Raw genomic sequence first — 20,080 nt, 5'->3', positions numbered from 1 at the left:
TTTTGCGCAGCAAAGGAAACATTTGACAAAACCAAAAGACGGCTGACAGAATGGGAGAAGGTATTTGCAAGTATCTTATAAGATAAAGGGCTACCAAAATCTATAAAGAACTTACCAAACTCAACACCCAAAGAACAAATAATTCAATCAAGAAATGGATAGAAGACATGAACAAGACATTTCCCCAAAGAAGACATACAAATGGCCAACAGACACATGAAAAAATGCTCAACATCGCTCATCATCTGGGAACTACAGATCAAAATCACCATGAGATACCACCTCACACTAGTCAAAATGGCTAAAATTAACAAGTCAGGAAATGACAGATGTTAGCGAGGTTTCAGAGAAAGAGGAATCCTTCTACATTGTTGGTGGGAATGCAAGCTGGTGCAGCTGCTCTGGAAAACAGTATGGAGGTTCCTTCAAAAGTTGAAAATAGAGCTACCCTACCACCTAACAATTGCACTACTGGGTATTTACTCCAGAGATACAAATATAGTCATCTGAAGGGGCACCTGCATCCCCATATTAATAGCAAATTCCATGATAGCCAAACTATGGAAAGAACCCAGATGTCCATTGACAGATGAATGGATAAAGATGTGGTGTGTGTATACACACGCACGCGCACACACACACATACACATACATATAGTGGAATACTACTTAGCCATAAAAAATGAGCTCTTGCCTTTTGCTACAATATGGATGGAACTAGAGGGTATTATGCTAAGCAAAATAAGTCAATCCGAGAAAGACAGTTATGATTTCACTCAAACATGGAATTTAAGGAACAAAACAGAGGATCATAGGAGATCATAAGAGATCAAAATATAACAGGATGAAACCAGAGGACAAACCATAAGACTCTTAACCATAGGAAACAAACAGGGTGGCTGGAGGGAAGGGGGTAGGGAGATGGGGTAACTGGGTATTGGACGTTAAGGAGGATATGTGATGTAATGAGCACTGAGTGTTATATAAGACTGATGAATCACTGAACTCTACCTCTGAACTAATAATATATATTAACTAATTGAATTTAAAATTTAAAAATACTGCAGTCAATATAAATGTACAATCTCCCTAAAAGCCAATAAATTGACACCAGGTAAAAATAAAAAATAAAAATAGTGATTCTAGGATCCTACCTCTGCTGATGTTGTGTAGAAGTCCACAATGGTCTAAGAGAATCTCATGTTCACAAAATTGTACAGGTGGCAGAATTATGTTGATCTGGTCCTACAGAATCCATGTCAGCTCACTCCTCTCTGAATTAAAGAATGCCTCAAAACAGGATTATAGGGGAAAAGAGCAAAAAATAAAACAAGACGAAATTAGAGAGGGAGACAAACCATGAGAGACTCTTAATCATAGGAAACAAACTGAGGGTTGCTGGAGGGGAAGGAGGTGGGAAGCTGGGGTAACTGGCTGATGAGCATTAAGGAAGGCATGTGATGTAATAAGCACTGAGTATTATATAAGACTGATAAATCACGGACCTCTCCCTCCGAAACCAATAAATACATTATATGTTCATTAATTAAATTTAAACAAATTTTAAAAATGTAAAAAAAATTAAAATACCTCATCTCTATATGCTGATTTTGAGTGCTATCAACAGTGATACCAATTGCAGTGTTGATAGGTGATCCTTGTACTCTTTGCCTTTGTGTTGTATGATTTGTTTATTTGTTTAATAGACCTAACTTCATACTGCATACTTTTAATATTCTATTTTAGATATTAAATTATAGGTTGAATGATCTTAGATTAAGAACTATAGATCAAATACATCACTTAATTGTCATTTATGCTTATAAGGTAATAATGCTAATACAAAATTAAAATTAAATGTTTTATAATTACTAAGTAAAAAGTTTGATGAAATGTCCAAGAAAAAAATATTCCCTGGGTGATTTTGATACATGCATTTTGATTTTGATAATTTGTAGAGGATTTCCCACTTTCCTGCCTTTAGCATAGAGTTTTCAACAGCAGCACTATTGCTCTTTAAGGCTAGCTAGATAATTCTTCGTAATGGAAGCTGTCCTATAAAAAGGACATTTAGCAGCATCTTTGGCCTCTACTCACCAGATACCAGTAGCATCCCATAAGTTGTGATGACAAAAATGAATTCAGACATTTCAGGTGCCTCCTGGAGGGGGAAATCACCCCTGTAAGAACAACAGTTTTAGGGAGTTTTCTTTTTGAGGCCATTTGTAAAAAGCCCAGGTATTAAATCTGGTATCTAGTGAGGAGCAGAGAGCCTTCTGATCACTTTCTTTTATGCTAAAATGGCTGCATTCTCTTCTTTGGACTAAGAGGAGGATGTTTTCTCACTTGTTTGTTAATTATACCTAATCTTTATTGAACTTATTAAAAATAGATTTGTACCTTTGTCATGGTGTGTAATAAAATAATCACATACCTGTGTAATGTGTCTCACTAAGCAGACAGTAAAGTCTGTGAAGATAGGGACATAGCAGTTTTAATTTACTTTTAGTAAACACATCTGGTTCAGTAATTGTTTTGCTAGAGAGGGAGCTAAAATTATCTCACTTAATCTTCACAACCATTGTTACTATCTCTGCTTTAGAGATGAAGACACTGAAAGAGTGAGGTTAAGAAACTTTCCCAAGACCCAGCCATTTGAACCCAAATCTGTCTAACTTCTATAGAAGCATCATTTTTAACTATAGAAATGTATTCCCAAGTTTATCTGAGCTTAGGCTTGATTTGTCAGGTACTTCAAAGCTAACTGATTTTTATGGAGATTTATTTTGATATGCTCTTTTGTTTCCTTCATTATAGCTGATGATTGGTATGTATTTCAGATTTTAAAGAATGTGGAATCTTCCAGAAATGTTCAGCCACATTTCCTAGAATTTTTGCTCTCCCTTGGCTGGTCAGTAGATGTGGGCAGACACCCAGGTTGGACTGGGCATGTTTCTACCAGTTGGTCTATTAACAGTTGTGATGATGGTGAAGGACCTGAACAAGGTAAAACTCATAATGGTCATTGTTTTTTCTTGTTTTATTATTCTTAATTTCTGTCTCTTTAAGTTTGTAGTCTTATTTTACAAATAAACCAGAGGTATATTAAAGAAGAATATTTTTCCCCTAATTCTAGTCCTGACAAGAAGTCACTTAACACTAGTTTGCATATTCTTTCAGATGTCTTCTGTATATGGGGGTGGGGGGGGGAGGAATTAAAGAAAGATAGACAGTTAATATAAAATTCATGGCTCAAATGTACAAGGCTAATATTAATAAGTTCCTAAACTAGCAGCAGTTTGCTAGCAAGTACATTTTGTCCTTTGTCCAATACAGTTTTCTATTAAAAGGTGTGTTATATAGACTTTGTGGTTATCATTAAAGGTTACATTTTTGGGATATTACATAAAAACCTTTGTAGTAAACAGCTATCTCTGAGAGATTCATGCCCATATCTACAAATCTTCCTGAGGAAGATAATCAGGACAATAAATACAAGAGCAAGTATAAATTTAAACGTAAGACCTTTACCCTCTCCTCCTCCCCCGGCTAATGCTCTTTCTTCTGAGGGCTCCTGAAGAGCACTGGAGAGTTAATATTATCTCTGAAGGGGGTGATACCTGTGTCCACGCTTTGAATTACTAGAGTTGCTCTGTGAGCAAGATTGTACCCTCTCAAGGTTTCCAATTGAATACCATTGTGACTTGTGACCTGTCATTTTTTTCTAATTTCAGTCAAGGCTAAATCGAAGTATTTAGGGATATACTCCAATTTTAATTTACATATATCCTTTAATATATGCTTGAGTATATCTAATTCCCATAAGTAAATTTATAAAGGATATGCACATGTTTCAGTTTGATAAATGTATCATTGAATGCTTATGGTTGCAGTAACAGAAGACTTGACCCAAACTGGCTTATATTTTAAAAGTCATTTATTGTTTCATGTAGTAAATGAAAATTCTAGAGGTTAGTGTACATTTTTGTTGTCATTTGATCAATGCCCTGTTCTCTTTCTCTGCAGTTTTCCTTTAGCTCTGCTGTCCATATGTTGGCTTTTTCCTTAGCCTGGCTTCTCTCATAGTACCAAAAGGCAGTTCCAGGCTTTATATTCACATGCCAACCCTCCCCTGAAGAGGAGAGATTAGCTGGGTCTCAGAACCTCCCTACTTCCAGTCCTGAGATATGCAGTGATTTGGCCACTCTAAACGTGTGGCCGTAGCAAGAGAGATGGAATGATTCAACCCTGGTAGAGAGATAAAGACAAGGTAGAGCCAGTGTGAAGGGTCAGTTCCACTCACAGTTCACATCTGCTACAGAGCAGAGGAGGGTGGAGTGGGTGTTGGGGCAGTAACCAAAGTGTCTATTACAGTAGACACAAAGTGCCTTCCCAGAGTCTAAACCAGGAGTTGGCAAACTATGCTGTTTTTGCAAATAAAGTTTGCCACATCCTCACCAACATTAGGTATCTTCCAATCTGCTAGGTGAGAAGTTTTCTGAATTAATTGATTAATTAAGATTTTTAATTTACTTATTCATGAGAGACAGAGAGAGAGGCAGAGATAGGCAGAGAGAGAAGCAGGCTTCATGCAGGGAGCCCAGTGTGGGACCTGATCCCAGGACCCCATGATCACGCCCTGAGCCAAAGGCAGACACTCAACTGCTGAGCCACTCAGGCATCCCAAATTTTCTGTTTTTAATTATAACTGAGTTTCAGCATTTTTTCATTTTTTTTTTTTAATTTCTCTCCTGGGAACTACTTGTTCCATTTCCTCTTCCCAATTTTTTGTCAGGTTGTTGGTCTTTTATGCATTCCTGGTAGGACATTGTGTTCATTTTAATTGAGAAGTGTACTAGTTCTCAGGAATGTTACTTTTGTTAATTCATTCTTTTTTTTTTGTTTGTTTGTTTGTTAATTCATTCTTGCTGGCTTAGAGCAGATACTACTATTCAATATACTGCCTGTACATTTTATGTTCTGTCACTGGCCACTGGGGAAGAAGCGGAGCTGAGGAGCAGTAGAGAGAGACCAAGGACAGAAATAACCTTGAAAGCAAGAGTGCAAAACACACAGACCCCTGCCCTCTTTTTAGAGGTCTGTGGTGGTCATCTTCCTTTAGATTATTACCTCTTCCCGAAAAACTGCCTCATAATCTGCCTCATACAGATGAGTTCAAGTCTCTGCTTTTCAGAAGTAGCCTAATTTAGAGTAGTTTCAGAAACTGTAAAATTAAAATTTAATCATTTAAAGTTAGTGTAAAGACATTTAATGAACATTTATATTTTATTCTTACATACTCATTGGTTCTTGCTGGAAACATACCTTCTGTTAATTATTACTTTATTAACCAATTAAAATTTCATGAAGCAGGATGAAACGGATTTTTCCCACCTTTTGGAGCAGTAATGTAGTGTTTCTCATTCCTAGATGAAGTGATTTCCTCTGAAGACATTGGGGCTAGCATTTTCAATGGACAGAAGAAGGTGCTGTATTATGCTGATGCTCTTACGGAAATAGCTTTTGTAGTTCCTTCTCCTGTGGAGTCTTTAAGTAAGCATTTTTTATATGGTGCTGTTTTAAAATCTGTTTTTATATCCACTGGTTTGTGCAGTATTTTTGCATTGGGAGAGATTTCTGAAGTCATCTAAGACACTGTTTAACTTCTAAGGCATGATAGCATTTAGATGATGCAAAGGTATAGGATATTAGCTCCTCTTAACTTTCTTAAGGACTTTTAAAGACAGATGGACCAAACCTCTTATAATAATATTTTTTTTAAGATTTTATTTATTCATGAGAGACACACAGAGAGAAGCAGAGACATAGGCAGAAGGAGAAGCAGGCTCCTGATTGGGAGCCTGATGTGGGGCTTGATCCCCAGACCATACCCTGAGCAGAAGGCAGACGCCCAACCGTTGAGCCACCCAGACGTCCCTATAATAATCTTTAAGTAGAGAAGGAGAGATCCACTTCAACCCATTTTTTGTCTTTCTTTAATTAATCAATGCATAGAAGGGTTGTTTTGTAGTGTATTCATTTCTTTCTCCATTTATGAATTAGCTCCCATCTACTTGCCTGCTTCCATGTGAGTGCCTTATCTAGAACTCTAGAGAATCCTACAATTGGAAGGCTCTCTGATAGCATCTGGCTGATCTGACACCAAGCAGGAGAAACTTCACAGCCTAGAAAAGGTGGTGAATTAAGCCAGTTCTTCAAAAGGATCAGGAGTAATTATTACTTCTCAGACTGAACCCATAGTCTTATCTTGCCTCAAACCTTTGCTTCTTGCAAATTAAGCCCATTTCTTTGTGCCTGACCAGGCAGTACGTGAAAAACTTCACCTTCATTGAGACAGTCTGTAGAATGGGCTGCTATATATCACACTGTCATGGTCTCATCTTCAGGCTAATTACTTTTCTCGTGCCCTTGCTCTGGCAGCCTTCTGAACTTTTTGTACTTGGGCCCTTGATTTCCCACACTAGGTCCCCCACCCCTGTCTTATATTCTTGGGCCAGTTGTGTCCCTGGTAGGAGGGGCCTTCGATGGTCTAGGTCAGTATCCTTAGCTGCTCTTTGCCTTCACATCAAGGCTGTGATTTATTACCTTGATTCCAGAAGCGAGGCCCTATTTGTCCTCTCTGGGTTGAGTCCCTCCTTTGTGGTGTCTCTAGGCCAGCCTATTTGCACCAACAAAGCTAGAACCTTGTCCTTCTACTTTAGTTGCTACAGTTGGATCTTTATCTCTTGTCATGAAATGTCCCATGTGCCAGCTGTGCCCCTGCTCTGACTCAACCTCCTCCTGTTTCTTGAGATTTGTCTTTGTTTTTGTTTTTTCTGACTCTGTGTGTTTGTCTGTAACCAGATCACTTCTTAATCACAAGGACTAGGTCCTCTGTAGCTTTGGAATGCCCCAGTGCCACTTGGTACCATGCCACATGTTTGAATATGTAATCAAAATAATTAAGAGAATGACAGGTGGCTTATATTCTGCATCTGAAAAGTCTAAATATTTTCTAGTCTTACCTCAGTTTTTCTGTAGTGCAGGAGCTGGCAAACTATGGCACATAGGCCAAAATCAGAACACTAAGTACAGTTCTTACATTCTTAAGGTGTTATAAATAAAATACAAAGAATATGCATTAGAGACCTACATAACCAGCAAAGCCTAAAATATTTACTGACCCATTATAGAAAAATTTTACCAACCTTTTGTCTAGAAGCAATGCTTCTCCTAAGTGACTTAGGTTAAACTGTTAGCATAATTAGTTGAAACACTTCTCTAAAGAAGTAATAAATATAATTTTTTTTTCTTTTCCCTATAGCCGATTCATTAGAAAGTAACATCTCGGACCAAGATAGTGATTCAAATATGGATCTTATGCCTGGAATTCTGAAACAGCCATCCCTGACACTTGAGCTTTTCCCTAATCACACAGACAATCTTAATTCCTCACAGCGGGTAAGTAACTTTGTTGATACAGTTCTAAAAATTTGTCATGAATTGGGGGTAATTATAGAATCATGCTTTAAATCAAGCTTTTAACTGTAACATAAAGAACAATGATAGCAGTACTGATTCATTAGTAACTTAAGTTTTGCCTTTGTGTGTTTTTTTTTTTTTTTTTTTTTTTTAGTATCTTAAGTTTTTTAAATCAAATTCTTAAAATTTTCTTTTTTTTCAGCTTGCAACAAATAGGTCATTCCAAGATAGCCTCTCGTGGTTTCCTTGATTTAGCCATTCTGGTACCATGCTTAGGTCTCTCACCCATTCCTTCTCAGGCCTACACTTTTATTTGGTCCCTGAAATACACATTGAAGGTACAACAGTGATGGGCACCTGGTGGTGGCTTAGTCAGTTAAATGTCTGCATTAGGCTCAGGTCATTATAATGATTAGGGTCCTGGGGTCAAGTCCAGGGTTGAGCTCCTTACTCAGCAGGGAGTCTGCGTCTCCCTCTCCCCCTCTCTCACTTGTGCATACATTCTCTCTTTCTCTCTTTCAAATTAATCTTTTTTAAAAAATGGTACAACAGCAGCTATACATTCCACGTCTTTAATCATGTAACATTCAACTTAAACAAGTCTGCTCTATACAAATGGTAGCACTTTGGAGACTAGCCCAGTGTATGAATAGACACACTGAGTGAGGCACACAGCAGCCACCACAAGAAGGGAGTATTTTACTTTTATACTTTTTTTCTTGCCATATCAGTAGATATTATTTTTGTTTTGTCTTTATTTTTGTTTTCTCCTCATGTTAGCTCTTCCTTCCTACTGGAAAGTGGACGAGTGATAGCAAGAGTATAAGATCATTTCATAAATGTGGGAAGATTGATTTATAACACAATAAGAAAGGCAAAAGAAGTGTAAACTTGATTGAACCATTCTTTGATTTTATAGGATTTTTAATTTGGCTCTTCAACAGTGAAAGTTGTTTTTAACATAATACAGTTGACTCTTGAACAATAGGGGTTTAAATTGCGTAGGTTCATGGGATCCCTGGGTGGCTCAGCAGTTTAGTGCCTGCCTTCAGCCCAGGGCGTGATCGTGGAGTCCTGGGATTGAGTTCTGCATTGGGCTCCTTGCATGGAGCCTGCTTCTCCCTCTGCCTGTATCTCTCTGACTCTCTCTCTGTCTATGTCTCTCATGAATAAATAATAAAATAAAATAAAATAAATTGCGTAGGTCCAGACATCTGTGTTTTTACAATAAATACAGTACAGTAAATGTATTTTCCTTATGTTTTTCTTAAATATTTTCTTTTCTCTAGCTTTACAGCACATAATACATCTAATATACAAAATATGTGTTAATCAACTATGTTATTGATAAGACTTCTTTCTGGTCAACAATAGGCTGGATCAACACCTCCAGCCCCTGCATTGTTCAAGGATCAACACACACACACACACATTTATACATATGTGTATATATGCACTTGAGAGAGAATACAGAAGTATTCACCTTTAAAATTAATATAGTAAAAGTAGAAAAGTAGTTAAGTTGTTTAAGACTTTCTGAAGTAACTGATTTTGAAAATCAGAAACTGCTATATTTAGAAGGTTTCATAGAATATAGTTTGGAGATGAACATGTCTATGTAGGGTGGTAATGTAGGATTTCAGCCAGATCTAATGTTCAGTGATTGGTGGGCCTTGTACTCATTTTCTGAATGTCAGTATGGTTATTCCTTAAAATCCAAAATCTTTAAAGCACCGTATTTTTATTATTTATACTTTGTAGACTGCTACTAACCTTTAAAATAAACGTATTTTATCAGCAAAAATGAGTTTACTCAAGAATAGCAGAGAATTGCAACTGGGGACATATAAGCTATGGCAAAACTATTGGCAAGTCCTGCAAATAAAGGAGAGGAACATCGTTTTATGAAGAAGGAGGAAGAAGTTGGGAGGGGTTGTTCTGAGTGAAAGTCATTGGAGGAAAGCAAGAGTTCAGGATGGGAATGACCAAGGTCTCTCATTGACTGAGTTGCAGAAGATTCCATGTACATCTTTTCGTGGTGGGGCTATAATTGATGGTTCTTTCCTGTTGATGATTCTTCTCTTAGGGTCTGTAATTGATGGTTCTTCACGTAATTGCCATTGGGTGGTACGGCTCCTTTTTCTAGCCTACCTACTCCATTTTAGTGAGGTTTCCCTTTACTGATTTCCACACTACTAACTAAAAAAAGAAAAGAAAATCTCAATAGATACAAAAAAAAGTTGACATAAAACTCAACATTCATTCATGACAAATATTTTCAGCAAACTATCAATAGAAGAGAACTTTCTCAACCTGAGACCGAGCTTTGCTGGAAGCCTAGAGCTAACATTATACCATATAGTATTGTTGACTGCTTTCCCCCTGAATGGAAGACAAAGCAAGGATGTCTGCTCTCACCACTTATATTGGACATGGAGTCCTATACAGGGAAATATGACAAGAAAAAGAATTGATGCATAAGGATCAGAAAGGAGAAGTAATACTGTATGGATTTGCAGATGACATGATCTCTTGCTAGAGATCTCCCCCAGAACTCTTGCCCCAATATGATTTGCTCCTTTGTGTGTGGGCAGAACCTGTGAACACGATTTATCCTGTGCTTATGTTACATTATACAGCTAAAGGGATTCCGTGGATATAATTATTAAAGTTACTTTGATTTAATAAAAAGGAGATTACCCAGGTATGCCTGACCTAATCACAGAAGCCCTTTATATTTAGGGCTGAAGTTGAGATTCAAAGCTGATTAGGAGCCATGCTAAGAAAATGGTCTCTGAGTGTGACTGGTGTCTGCCACCAGTTTGGGGAAGATCTTTTAGTCACAGTCATTTTCTGTGACTGTCAGAACACAAATAGAATTGGAAACAAGAATCTAAGGGAATTGCCATGGTCTCTGGTCATCTGCTAAACACAGGTATATTTCTGTGCTAATAAGGCAGTTTTGTTTTTAAAATTCAGCTTAGAGATGAGATTCTACCTTCTGTACACATAGCTTTGTTTAGGACTTTTGCATAAACTCATTCCTGCTGCATGCCCTCAAAGTGGTGAGGCTCAGAGTGCTAAAGGGGAGCCACAGAGTCCTGCTAGCTCTTCAGAGAGACTTCAAGCCAATTGGTGGGCAGGGAAACCAGAAACAAACACTGTGACAGTAAAGAGATAAGTAACTCTTTTTTTCTTTCTGTTGACAAAAAAAGTGACTTTTTTGGCCTAGATTGTAGTAGGAAATTTCTGACCTAGAAATGAGAACTAGAAGTAACTTGCTGATGGGACATTTTAGAGGTTAGGATCCCCAGGCAAACCAGTAACGTTGTGATGAACTGATGAAGAAAGCATTCTGCTTGCTGGCCAGAGATAGACTCAAATCCTTTGATCTCACATGATCTCATTAAGACATTGTCCATAAATTTTTTAAAAGATTTTGTTTATTCATTTATTTTTTTTAAATTTTTATTTATTTATGATAGTCACACAGAGAGAGAGAGAGAGAGGCAGAGACACAGGCAGAGGGAGAAGCAGGCTCCATGCACCGGGAGCCTGACGTGGGATTCGATCCCGGGTCTCCAGGATCGCGCCCTGGGCCAAAGGCAGGCGCCAAACCGCTGCGCCACCCAGGGATCCCTTATTCATTTATTTTAGAGAAAGAGTGTGCACACACAAGTGGGTAGAGGGGCAAAAGGAGAGGGAGAAAATCTCCAGCAAACATAGGGCTCGATCCCACAAACCGAAGGTCAGGACCTGAGCCGAAACCAAGAATCAGATGCCCAACCAACTGAGCCACACAGGCACCCTGCCCACAAATTTTATTTTTATTAATGGAAATTATAATTGGTCAGTATTCCTTATTTTCCTTTCGGAATTTAAGACCTTCATTTCTTTGTTCTAGTTTGAGACTTGATAAACAGAGGAGTCAAAGAGCTTTTTTGCAAATATATTTCACTTTTTTCCTGAAGTGATATCCCATGGCCTGATACATCACTGGACAACTTGAATATGTGGTTGGGTAGTTTTATTAAGCCACTTCTTTTTTTCCCCTCCCCCTTCTCCTTTTCTGCTTTTCTCTACCTCATATAGCTTAGTCCCAGTTCCAGAATGAAGAAGCTGCCTCAGGGTCGCCCTGTGCCTCCCCTTGGACCTGAGACAAGAGTTTCTGTAGTCTGGGTGGAACGCTATGATGATATAGGTACTGTGTAAAGACTTTGTCCATTATAGAATGACAATGACTTGCTGAATATGTGGGGAGAGGCAGCACAGTTGTGGTATAGTGACCAGAAGCTGGGGTTGGAGTTCAGCAAGCCTGGGTTGGCAACCTGGTTCTGCCCCTCACTCAATTTCTTTAAGCCTTAAATTACTCATCTATTAAATAGAGACACTCATGGCACCTCCTGCTTGTGATAATTTGATGGAGACTAGTGGATGTAAGTGGATATAAAACTTTTAGCTATTCTTGATATCACAGTGAATAGCTTGTTGCCAGTTGGTCCCTCTCCATGTAGCCCCTGGTCTTCCCAGGTCTTCTGGAAAGGGGAAGAGGGAACACTTCCCTCACCTCTGCATGAACCCTACTGTCTAGTTCTGGTATAAAGATTAATTTGTCTTTAGGAATTCTGCTATGGATAAGTTTCTCGTGATTTTTATGTAAGCAACATAAGAGCATTAGAAGTGTATACTTAACCTAAAAATCACATCCAGGTCAGGGTTTTTGGACAAGTGTGATTGTTGCTTTCCAACCAAGCCCTCAAAGGCCACAGATCATGTTCTGTAAAAACTCAGCTTTAGATGAACTTAGCTAAAATATGTCTTGAGGGAGATTTCTTCTTGGTGAGGAATGGTTAGGATTATGTATTTTAAGGATACCGTAATCCATATATTTATTGCACCCTTATATAAAGAGATTAGGAAGTTAGATTTCATACTATTTATTTTGGAAATATGAGGGAGATATGAATTGTTACTGTTACTGTTACTTTCTTCCAGAGAACTTTCCCCTCTCAGACCTGCTGACAGAGATCAGTACTGGTGTGGAAACTACTGCAAACAGCAGCACTTCTCTGAGGTACACTCTGTTTGCCTGAGGCTGATCAGCATGTCTTTAAGCATGGAGAAACCTACTTGTTACAATGAGCCAGTTGTGGTTACATAAAGAAAGACATAAGGAAACAAGAGGGATGAAGGAAATAGGAAATAAACATGGGGAAAAATCAAAGAAGTTGGTAGATACATGCACAAGGTGATAAATTAGCAAGTATTTTTAAATGGCATCATTACTGTTGTACATTTATCTGCAGCAGAGAGAAAAATGAGTAAATGTAAGCAGGTAAATGTTAACCATAGTAACAGCAGTATTAGAAGTAATAGAGTTAAATTGGTCAAAACATTCTGGATAGTTGAAATATCCTAGTTAAATGAGCTATTTAATGGAAATAGATAAAATGTAATACTAACTATATTATAGTGGTATGATTCCTATTTTAGCTGCCCATGCAAAAAAAGGATATAAGAGAATAGTTGGATTCAGATTAGTAACAATGTATCATTAAATAATTAAATGAGCTATTTAATGGAGATAGATAAAATGTAATACTAACTATATTATAGTGGTATGATTCCTATTTTAGCTGCCCATGCAAAAAAAGGATATAAGAAGAGAATAGTTGGATTCAGATTAGTAACAATATCTCTTTAGGCTTTATAGTTTCAAGGCTTTTTGCTTGCTTGCTTTTGGTTTAAACAAATATTTTAAAACAACCCAAGAGAGGTACCATTATCATCTCTGTTTTACAAATGGAATGAAATAGGCTCAGTAGAGATTATTCTTCAGTATCACACATTCAGTAAATGAAAGTGATCTGAACTCACTCAGGCTTTTGACCCCAGATGCCAACCTTACTTTGTACAGCAGAGAGCTACCTTTGATATCAAGCTACATGATCTGATTTGTATTGCATGTAAGATGAATTTGTTCTTAACATCATTAGATTATTGTCACAGAATTGAAGTAAAGATGGTTTATTTTAACAACATATTTTTAAATTTCCTGAAAAGGAGAAGTCATTCTTAAAACTTAGGTGTTTTTTTCTGTTGAAGTATTTTAAAGCAAGTTGCAGGAGATCCTAACATTTTAAATATTAGTCTGCATTTCTGAAAAGTAAAAACACTTTTCAGATAGACAAAGATAACATTATCACAGTAGTAAAATTAGTAAGCATTCCTTAATTCTATCTAGTAACCAGTTCATATAAGAATTTCTCCATTTTTCCTAAAATACCCTTTAGAGTTGGTTTGTTCAAACCAGAATCCACTCCATCTGATGTTAATATGGCTTCAGTCTCTTTCACCCCAGAACAGCCCTTTTTGTCTTTTTTTTCCTCCATAATGCTGACTTGCTGAAGAGACTAGAGTAATTCTTGAGGTAGACTTCTCCAGAACTAGTTTGGAAGAAAACTTTGAAGTGTCTTGTGTTGGTGGTAGTAGTGTTACTGTTTCAGTCTTTTTAGGTCAAAAGTTATAATAATATGACTAGCCTGTAAAAATCGTATTTTGTTGGTAGATTGGCAAAAGTCAAGAATTTGTCTTGGTGACAAAATTAACTAAAAGACTGACTTTTATACAACATACTGAAAATTGACTCAATGTTGCTTTGGCCAGAATCACTTTACCTATATAGAACAGAAGCATTGTATTGAAAGCAAAAAACAAGAAATGCCAACATGTAGCAAGTATCACAGAGTAATAACATGGGTACCTCTAGATGCAGTGACATATCCCTGAGCATGATGTGTGTCTCAGTCTTCTAAAGGTACAGTTTTGACATCAGCACCCATTACCTACTCAAAAGCTTTGGCCCTGCCAAGATGTAGCCATTTATTACCTCTGCTAAGGAGGACATTTTCAGCTGGCTCAGACTAATGAGCCTAACTTCCTCCCCCAACCCCTGAACAAAAATTACATTAGAGAGTCCCATAATGGGACCTAAACTATATTCCCACTTGTGCTCTGAGATTCCATTGTTGGCTCTGGTGGAATTCCCTACACCCTGGCCACTCCCACTTTGGTTCCCTATAAGGAGGAACTCTGTGAAAGTCCCATAGCTGGTTGCTAGATTCATAGCTCCCAGACAGATTCCTCTGTGTTTCCTTCCACCCTGTATCCCTAGTGGCTTTAAAACACATTTTTTTTAGCCCCTTTCTTGTCAGTTTGGAAAGCCTAGCAGCAGTGATGGGCATTTAGGGCTAAGTGTTGGTAGAGGTGGGAGTGGGAGCAGCAACATGGACTCCCAGAAATAAGATTCTGAGCAGACTGTGACACATTGGCTCTTACAGACTACATCAGGCTTGGCATCAAGCGTCCTTAATTTTCTTACATGGTATGTGGGGGACTTAAGCTTTTATATGTCTGGGTGAAAAGTTTTCTTTTCTTAAGATCTACCACTCTTGAAAAAGAAGTTCCTGTCATCTTTATCCACCCTTTAAACACTGGATTATTCCGGATAAAAATTCAAGGAGCCACTGGAAAATTTAACATGGTCATCCCGCTCGTGGATGGGATGATTGTCAGCAGACGAGCACTTGGTAAGGTCTTCATATATTGCTGAAGAGTTAAGATTTCTCAGTTTTTTATTTACTTGTTTGTTTAAACATTCTTATGAACCAAGAAGAAGTAGAAATAAGGAAATGGTGATATTAATAGATACTACATATAGAAAATGCTATAGTTCTTGTTAAATAAGAAGCATATTTTATGAGACAGACGCCTGGGTGGCTCAGTGGTTGAGCATCTGCCTTTGGCTCAGGGCATGATCCTGGAGATCCCAGGATCAAGTACTGCATTGGGCTCCCTGCATGGAGCCTGCTTCTCCCTCTGCCTGTGTCTCTGCCTCTCTCTCTGTGTCTCTCATGAATAAATAAATAAAATCTTTAAAAAACAAAGCATATTTTATTCTAAATTTGCTTTATCTACTTAAGTACAAATAGAACTACGATTCGCAAACTTCCAGGCCTGGAAAATGCAGATAGCTGTTTATAATCCAGGACAATTAGAAATGGGTTGTCAGAACAGACTTTTGCTTGTTTTTCCTTGTCATTGTGTATTTCTTGCAGTCTTGTTGCAGTGTTGTCCTTCTCTCTGGAGATGGGGAGTTTTGCAAATGGAATGAAATAGGTTTGACCTTGAAGGGGAGAGTAGTTCACTTGAAAACTGATAGTTCGGGCAGCCTGGGTGGCTTAGCGGTTTAGTGCTGCCTTCAGCCCAGGGGGTGATCCTGGAGACCCGGGATCGAGTCCCATGTCGGGCTCCCTGCATGGAGCCTGCTTCTCCCTCTGCCTGTGTGTGTGTGTGTGTGTCTGTGTGTCTGTCTGTGTGTCTCTCTCTCTGTGTCTCTCTCATGAATAAGGTCTTTAAAAAAAAAAGCGACTGATAGTTCACCTAGATGGTTAGTTATTCATGTTGATTTTAATACCCTCTGTTTTCAAGGTTTTCTGGTGAGGCAGACTGTAATTAATATTTGTAGAAGAAAGAGACTGGAGAGTGACTCCTACAGTCCACCACATGTCCGCCGGAAACAGAAAATCACCGATATCGTCAACAAGTACCGGAACAAGCAGTTGGAGCCAGAGTTTTATACTTCACTTTTCCAGGAGGTTGGACTCAAGAACTGCTCTTCTTAGACACTGTCTGTCTAGGACTATTGAACTCCAGTTTGGGGCTATGATATCAGAGCAAAACAATTTGATAGGTGATCACTGTAAAAAAGACAAACAAATCACTCCCCAAGAGCTTACTGTTTAATCACCAGAATAGAAGAAACACATTATAAACCCATTTGATAGAAGACTTTCGGCTTTCTAGTGAAATGGGCTCCCAGACACAATCATATTCCTGCTGGTAATGATGATATACATTTTAGCCATAAACTTTCTTTTAAAAGCGACAATTTTAGTTAAATATAAGCCTTTTGAGGAGAAAGGCTTTATGCATCTCAGTTAAACACGTGCATTGGTAGTATCAAATTTGCAAATTAGAAGTTGAAGATAGTTTTATACTTCACTTTTTAGGAGGTTATGTTCAGAATTAAAATCTGTCTCAGAATCTTCCAGGACATTTAAAGATTCATACTGGTGATAGCATGGAGGAGAAGGAAAGAAATCTCAGCTTTCTGCTCACTTGTAAGTCCATTTGTCGTCCAACTGTCCAACTGACAGAAACAAACATATATGTGTTTTGTTTAGATAAGAAGCCTGACATTAAAATATTTCATGTTTCCTCTCCACATTTCACAAAGTTATCCTCATTACTGCACAGATCTATCTGAAGGCCTCAGTTTCTGGGCAACCCAGGAGCAGATCTAAAATGGAGGCTCGGCCCTGTCCTTTTACGGCGACACAGGTGGCGTTAGCAGTTGTAAGACGACAGCAGTGATGCCTCCACTCTCTCCTTTGCTGTGTGGCTTGGGGACATGATGATAGGTTAAACATTCATAATTCCTTGGTAATTTCTTGGTTAAATTTTGAGAAATGTAGACTCACAACAAGAGTTGAAAATTATTTGGTTTCATCCATTGTCTCTTAATTTAGGACCAAGCAGGAAACTGCAGTAGTTTATGAAGGATTCTAATTTGGGGTTCAGGAAATAGCCTCTCAATGCTACTAATTCAGATCTCTCCCAGAGAGCTACTGGATTTTATCATAATTGACAAACGTTAGTGACCACCCCTCAGGTGGCTACTGTTAAAAATGGCTGTTGTCATGTTTTTTGGACTTTTCAGCTGAAGGCACAACAAAATCCCTGCCTGGGTTTTGGAAATACTTCTGTTACCTCGCTGCTACTTTTCTGCCAGGGATATATGTTTTGAGGTGGCCAGACCCAGAACAACCTTCCAAGGATTCCTGTTACAGTGCTAAGAGTATACACTGCTCATTTCTCCTATTCTTATATGCTTTCTTCTTTATTAAGATTATTTTATGTTAAGAAAGTAAGTGACATCTGAAGTCCAAAGAGGAGTGCTCACAGCTGTGTTAGGAGTGGTCTCCCTATGTGAACTCTGTTGTCAATAGACTATAGGTCAGGGCTGCAATGGTGTGTTTCATTTGACGTTTGGGGATTTTAACATTAGAGGGTGGGGGATAATGTAGGGCCTAGCTCCCTGTGCAGATATTTCTATTCCAAAAGTATGTATTTTGTCATCTGTGAGCAAGAAATGTGGGTGTTATAGCACCTCTTGGTTTTAAGTTTGCTGTACCCTTTTCATCATGTTTGTTTTAAGCTCAGGTAAAGGTTACCTCCTCCTTCTAAGACTCCAGTTTCCATTCAGGGTATGATATTATTGAGTAATTGATTTTCTTTTTACTCTGGGCAATAAATCAATGTTTCCAGATGGTAGCATGGAGGCAGGGGGTATATGATAAAGAGGAGCAAACTCTACCCTAAAAATGTTTTTACTAATTCAGCAGGTATAAGGTGAAGTTTAACAACTTTCATGGAAATTCCAGATTGACATTTCAAGGGAAAAATGGTCCCTTTTTATAGTGGAAATGAACAAAGAAGGCTTAAATTGATATGCAACTTACAACATTCCAGAGGTTAAAAATAACTGATGTAGGTGTATTTCCTTGGTGTGATTCTTCGGATAGAACTTTTACCTTTAGCATAATTTTACTGTCAGCAAAATGTACTGTGATGTGCGTGTTGAGGGTAGGCCTCCTGACCCTTCAGTTTGCTCTAATTTCTGGCAACTCTTTGTAATTCTCATAACTGATGAGTGAATAACTGTGTTGAATGCAGTTTGTAATCTAGAAGCTTGTGCTCTCCCAGGGAAAGAGGGATCGATTCAGAGCTGTGCAGCCCCTGGAGGCACGAGACCCCAGTGTGTACAGTACAAACAGAGTATAGGGTACATATACCTCGTGAGGTGCTCTTTCCTTCTACTCAAAATAACATTCACCTACGGAGGGAGTGCAGTAAGAACCCTTGGAAACTTTCATTAGTATGGGTTTGAGTATATGGTCACTAAGTTCACCCAACTGCCTTTGTTAAAAATCATGTTGAGTAGAATAATGCCAGAGGAGCATATTTAGTCCCTAGTTACAACCTTTAGTAGTCCACTTGATAAATTTGCTAGCATGTATTCTTAACCTTTGAAGGGAAGCCAAGACCATTTTGGTCTGTGGCTTTTAAACATTGTCGTTGCTGCATGTGACAGGAGTATCGGGATGGATGAGTGTGGCATTTGGTGACAGGGAAAGCATTACCCAAGGGACAGAGACAGGTAGCCCCTCAGAGTCCTTTTTACAATTTGGGAGATGGGGGCTTTCTTCCTCCTTTCTGGTTGGGAGCACTGATGACAATGAGGAGGCTTTGCCTTTTCTCGGTCAGCCAGCTCCCACTTGTGTTCTGTGCTTCCTCCTAAGACCTCCTCCTACCTAGCATTGGCCCTCTGAAAGGAATAGTTATGTGTCAGGTTCACCCCCTCCTGCTCTGGCCATACACCCATGCACATGCATGCTGTCCTCCATTTCCAGGTCCTCGATTTCAGGGCAGCCCATTCTCCTCTGGACTCACTCCTAAATACAAAAGACCTACATCTTTGGCCAGTAATGTCAGTTGCCCACAGGTTGTGTGTATGAGGCCTTTATTAATGGTTACTTTCTACATACTGTGGGGAAGCATTTGTCAGGCTCTGCAGAGTGATTATCAGAGTATAGACGGTCTTTGGGAACATTTATTTCCATTGGAAGGTGGAACTTTACCCAAAGTGGGAATCAGTTTTGCTCAAAGACATGTTTTGTGGTAGATAGTAAAGATGTGTTAAGGGTAATTTGACACTCCTGCTGGCAGTGGTTCTCCATTCAGCATTTTAAAACCCATTCAGGTTATATCTTCCTAAAAAGAATTGATTTCTGTGTTTACATGAAACAGTTAAGTTAAATTCGATGGTCTGTTTTAAGGATTTCCGTGACAGCCTCTTTTCCTGAGACGGAGAGATTGGAGGTAATCCACTCACTCAATGTGGAATCAAACTGTGGGTTCTCAGTAGCTGAAGAAGCCATGTACTGTATAGTGTTTTTCTCAGAGTTTCAACTCATGTTCTTCAGATGCTTTTCTTTTTTTTAATGGTGAGGGAAAAGGTGTAATTTGGGATTCCACAGTGCCTTGCATATAGTAGGCGCCCAATAAATATTTGTTGAAGCAAACCAAGTTTCCCAAGTCCTTGCCTCTTGCAGTGACCAAGAACATCTTTCTCCTCTGAAGGGCTTGGCAGTTGTGGCTAAAAAATAAGCAGTATCATTATTTGCTTGAAATCATATATACAATTTGTATGAATTTCGGTATGTTGCCAAGACATGATCTTTTTCTTATTGTATTTTCTGTAAATATTTCTGGCACTGAACTGTAAAGTAAAGGGGAAGTGTAAATACGAAGGTGTACTCGTGTCCCCTCGCCTCCTGTGTTTTCTCTTCATTGGTTAGGGGGAAAGGCCCAGAGGCTTGTTTGTATTTATGCCGATCCTTTGTCCAGAAGAAGCCCATGGAATATTGAATGTAATACATTTAGTCAATTAAATTTTAAGGAGATTCTTATCTAA

At 38.5% G+C, this 20,080-nt stretch overlaps 1 protein-coding gene across 14 annotated transcripts in view; it reads left to right on the top strand.

Annotated features, from left to right (window-relative positions):
- RALGAPB (Ral GTPase activating protein non-catalytic subunit beta) overlaps positions 1-20,080 on the top strand; it is an 83,562-nt gene extending 63,482 nt beyond the window's left edge. For all 14 annotated transcript variants that reach the window (XM_026009681.2, XM_026009680.2, XM_072735871.1 and 11 more), the window contains 7 exons: positions 2,841-3,006; positions 5,431-5,553; positions 7,325-7,461; positions 11,575-11,683; positions 12,478-12,556; positions 14,923-15,071; positions 15,973-20,080. In XM_026009681.2, the coding sequence (XP_025865466.1) occupies positions 2,841-3,006; positions 5,431-5,553; positions 7,325-7,461; positions 11,575-11,683; positions 12,478-12,556; positions 14,923-15,071; positions 15,973-16,166 (957 nt within the window). In that variant the 3' untranslated portion in view covers positions 16,167-20,080. The remainder of the gene's footprint in view (positions 1-2,840; positions 3,007-5,430; positions 5,554-7,324; positions 7,462-11,574; positions 11,684-12,477; positions 12,557-14,922; positions 15,072-15,972) is intronic.

Source organism: Vulpes vulpes, chromosome 14 (assembly GCF_048418805.1).
Source record: "Vulpes vulpes isolate BD-2025 chromosome 14, VulVul3, whole genome shotgun sequence".
Taxonomy (NCBI): Eukaryota; Metazoa; Chordata; class Mammalia; order Carnivora; family Canidae; genus Vulpes; species Vulpes vulpes.
Note: the sequence above shows the minus strand (reverse complement) of the source record. Positions and strands in the feature narration are given on the sequence as shown.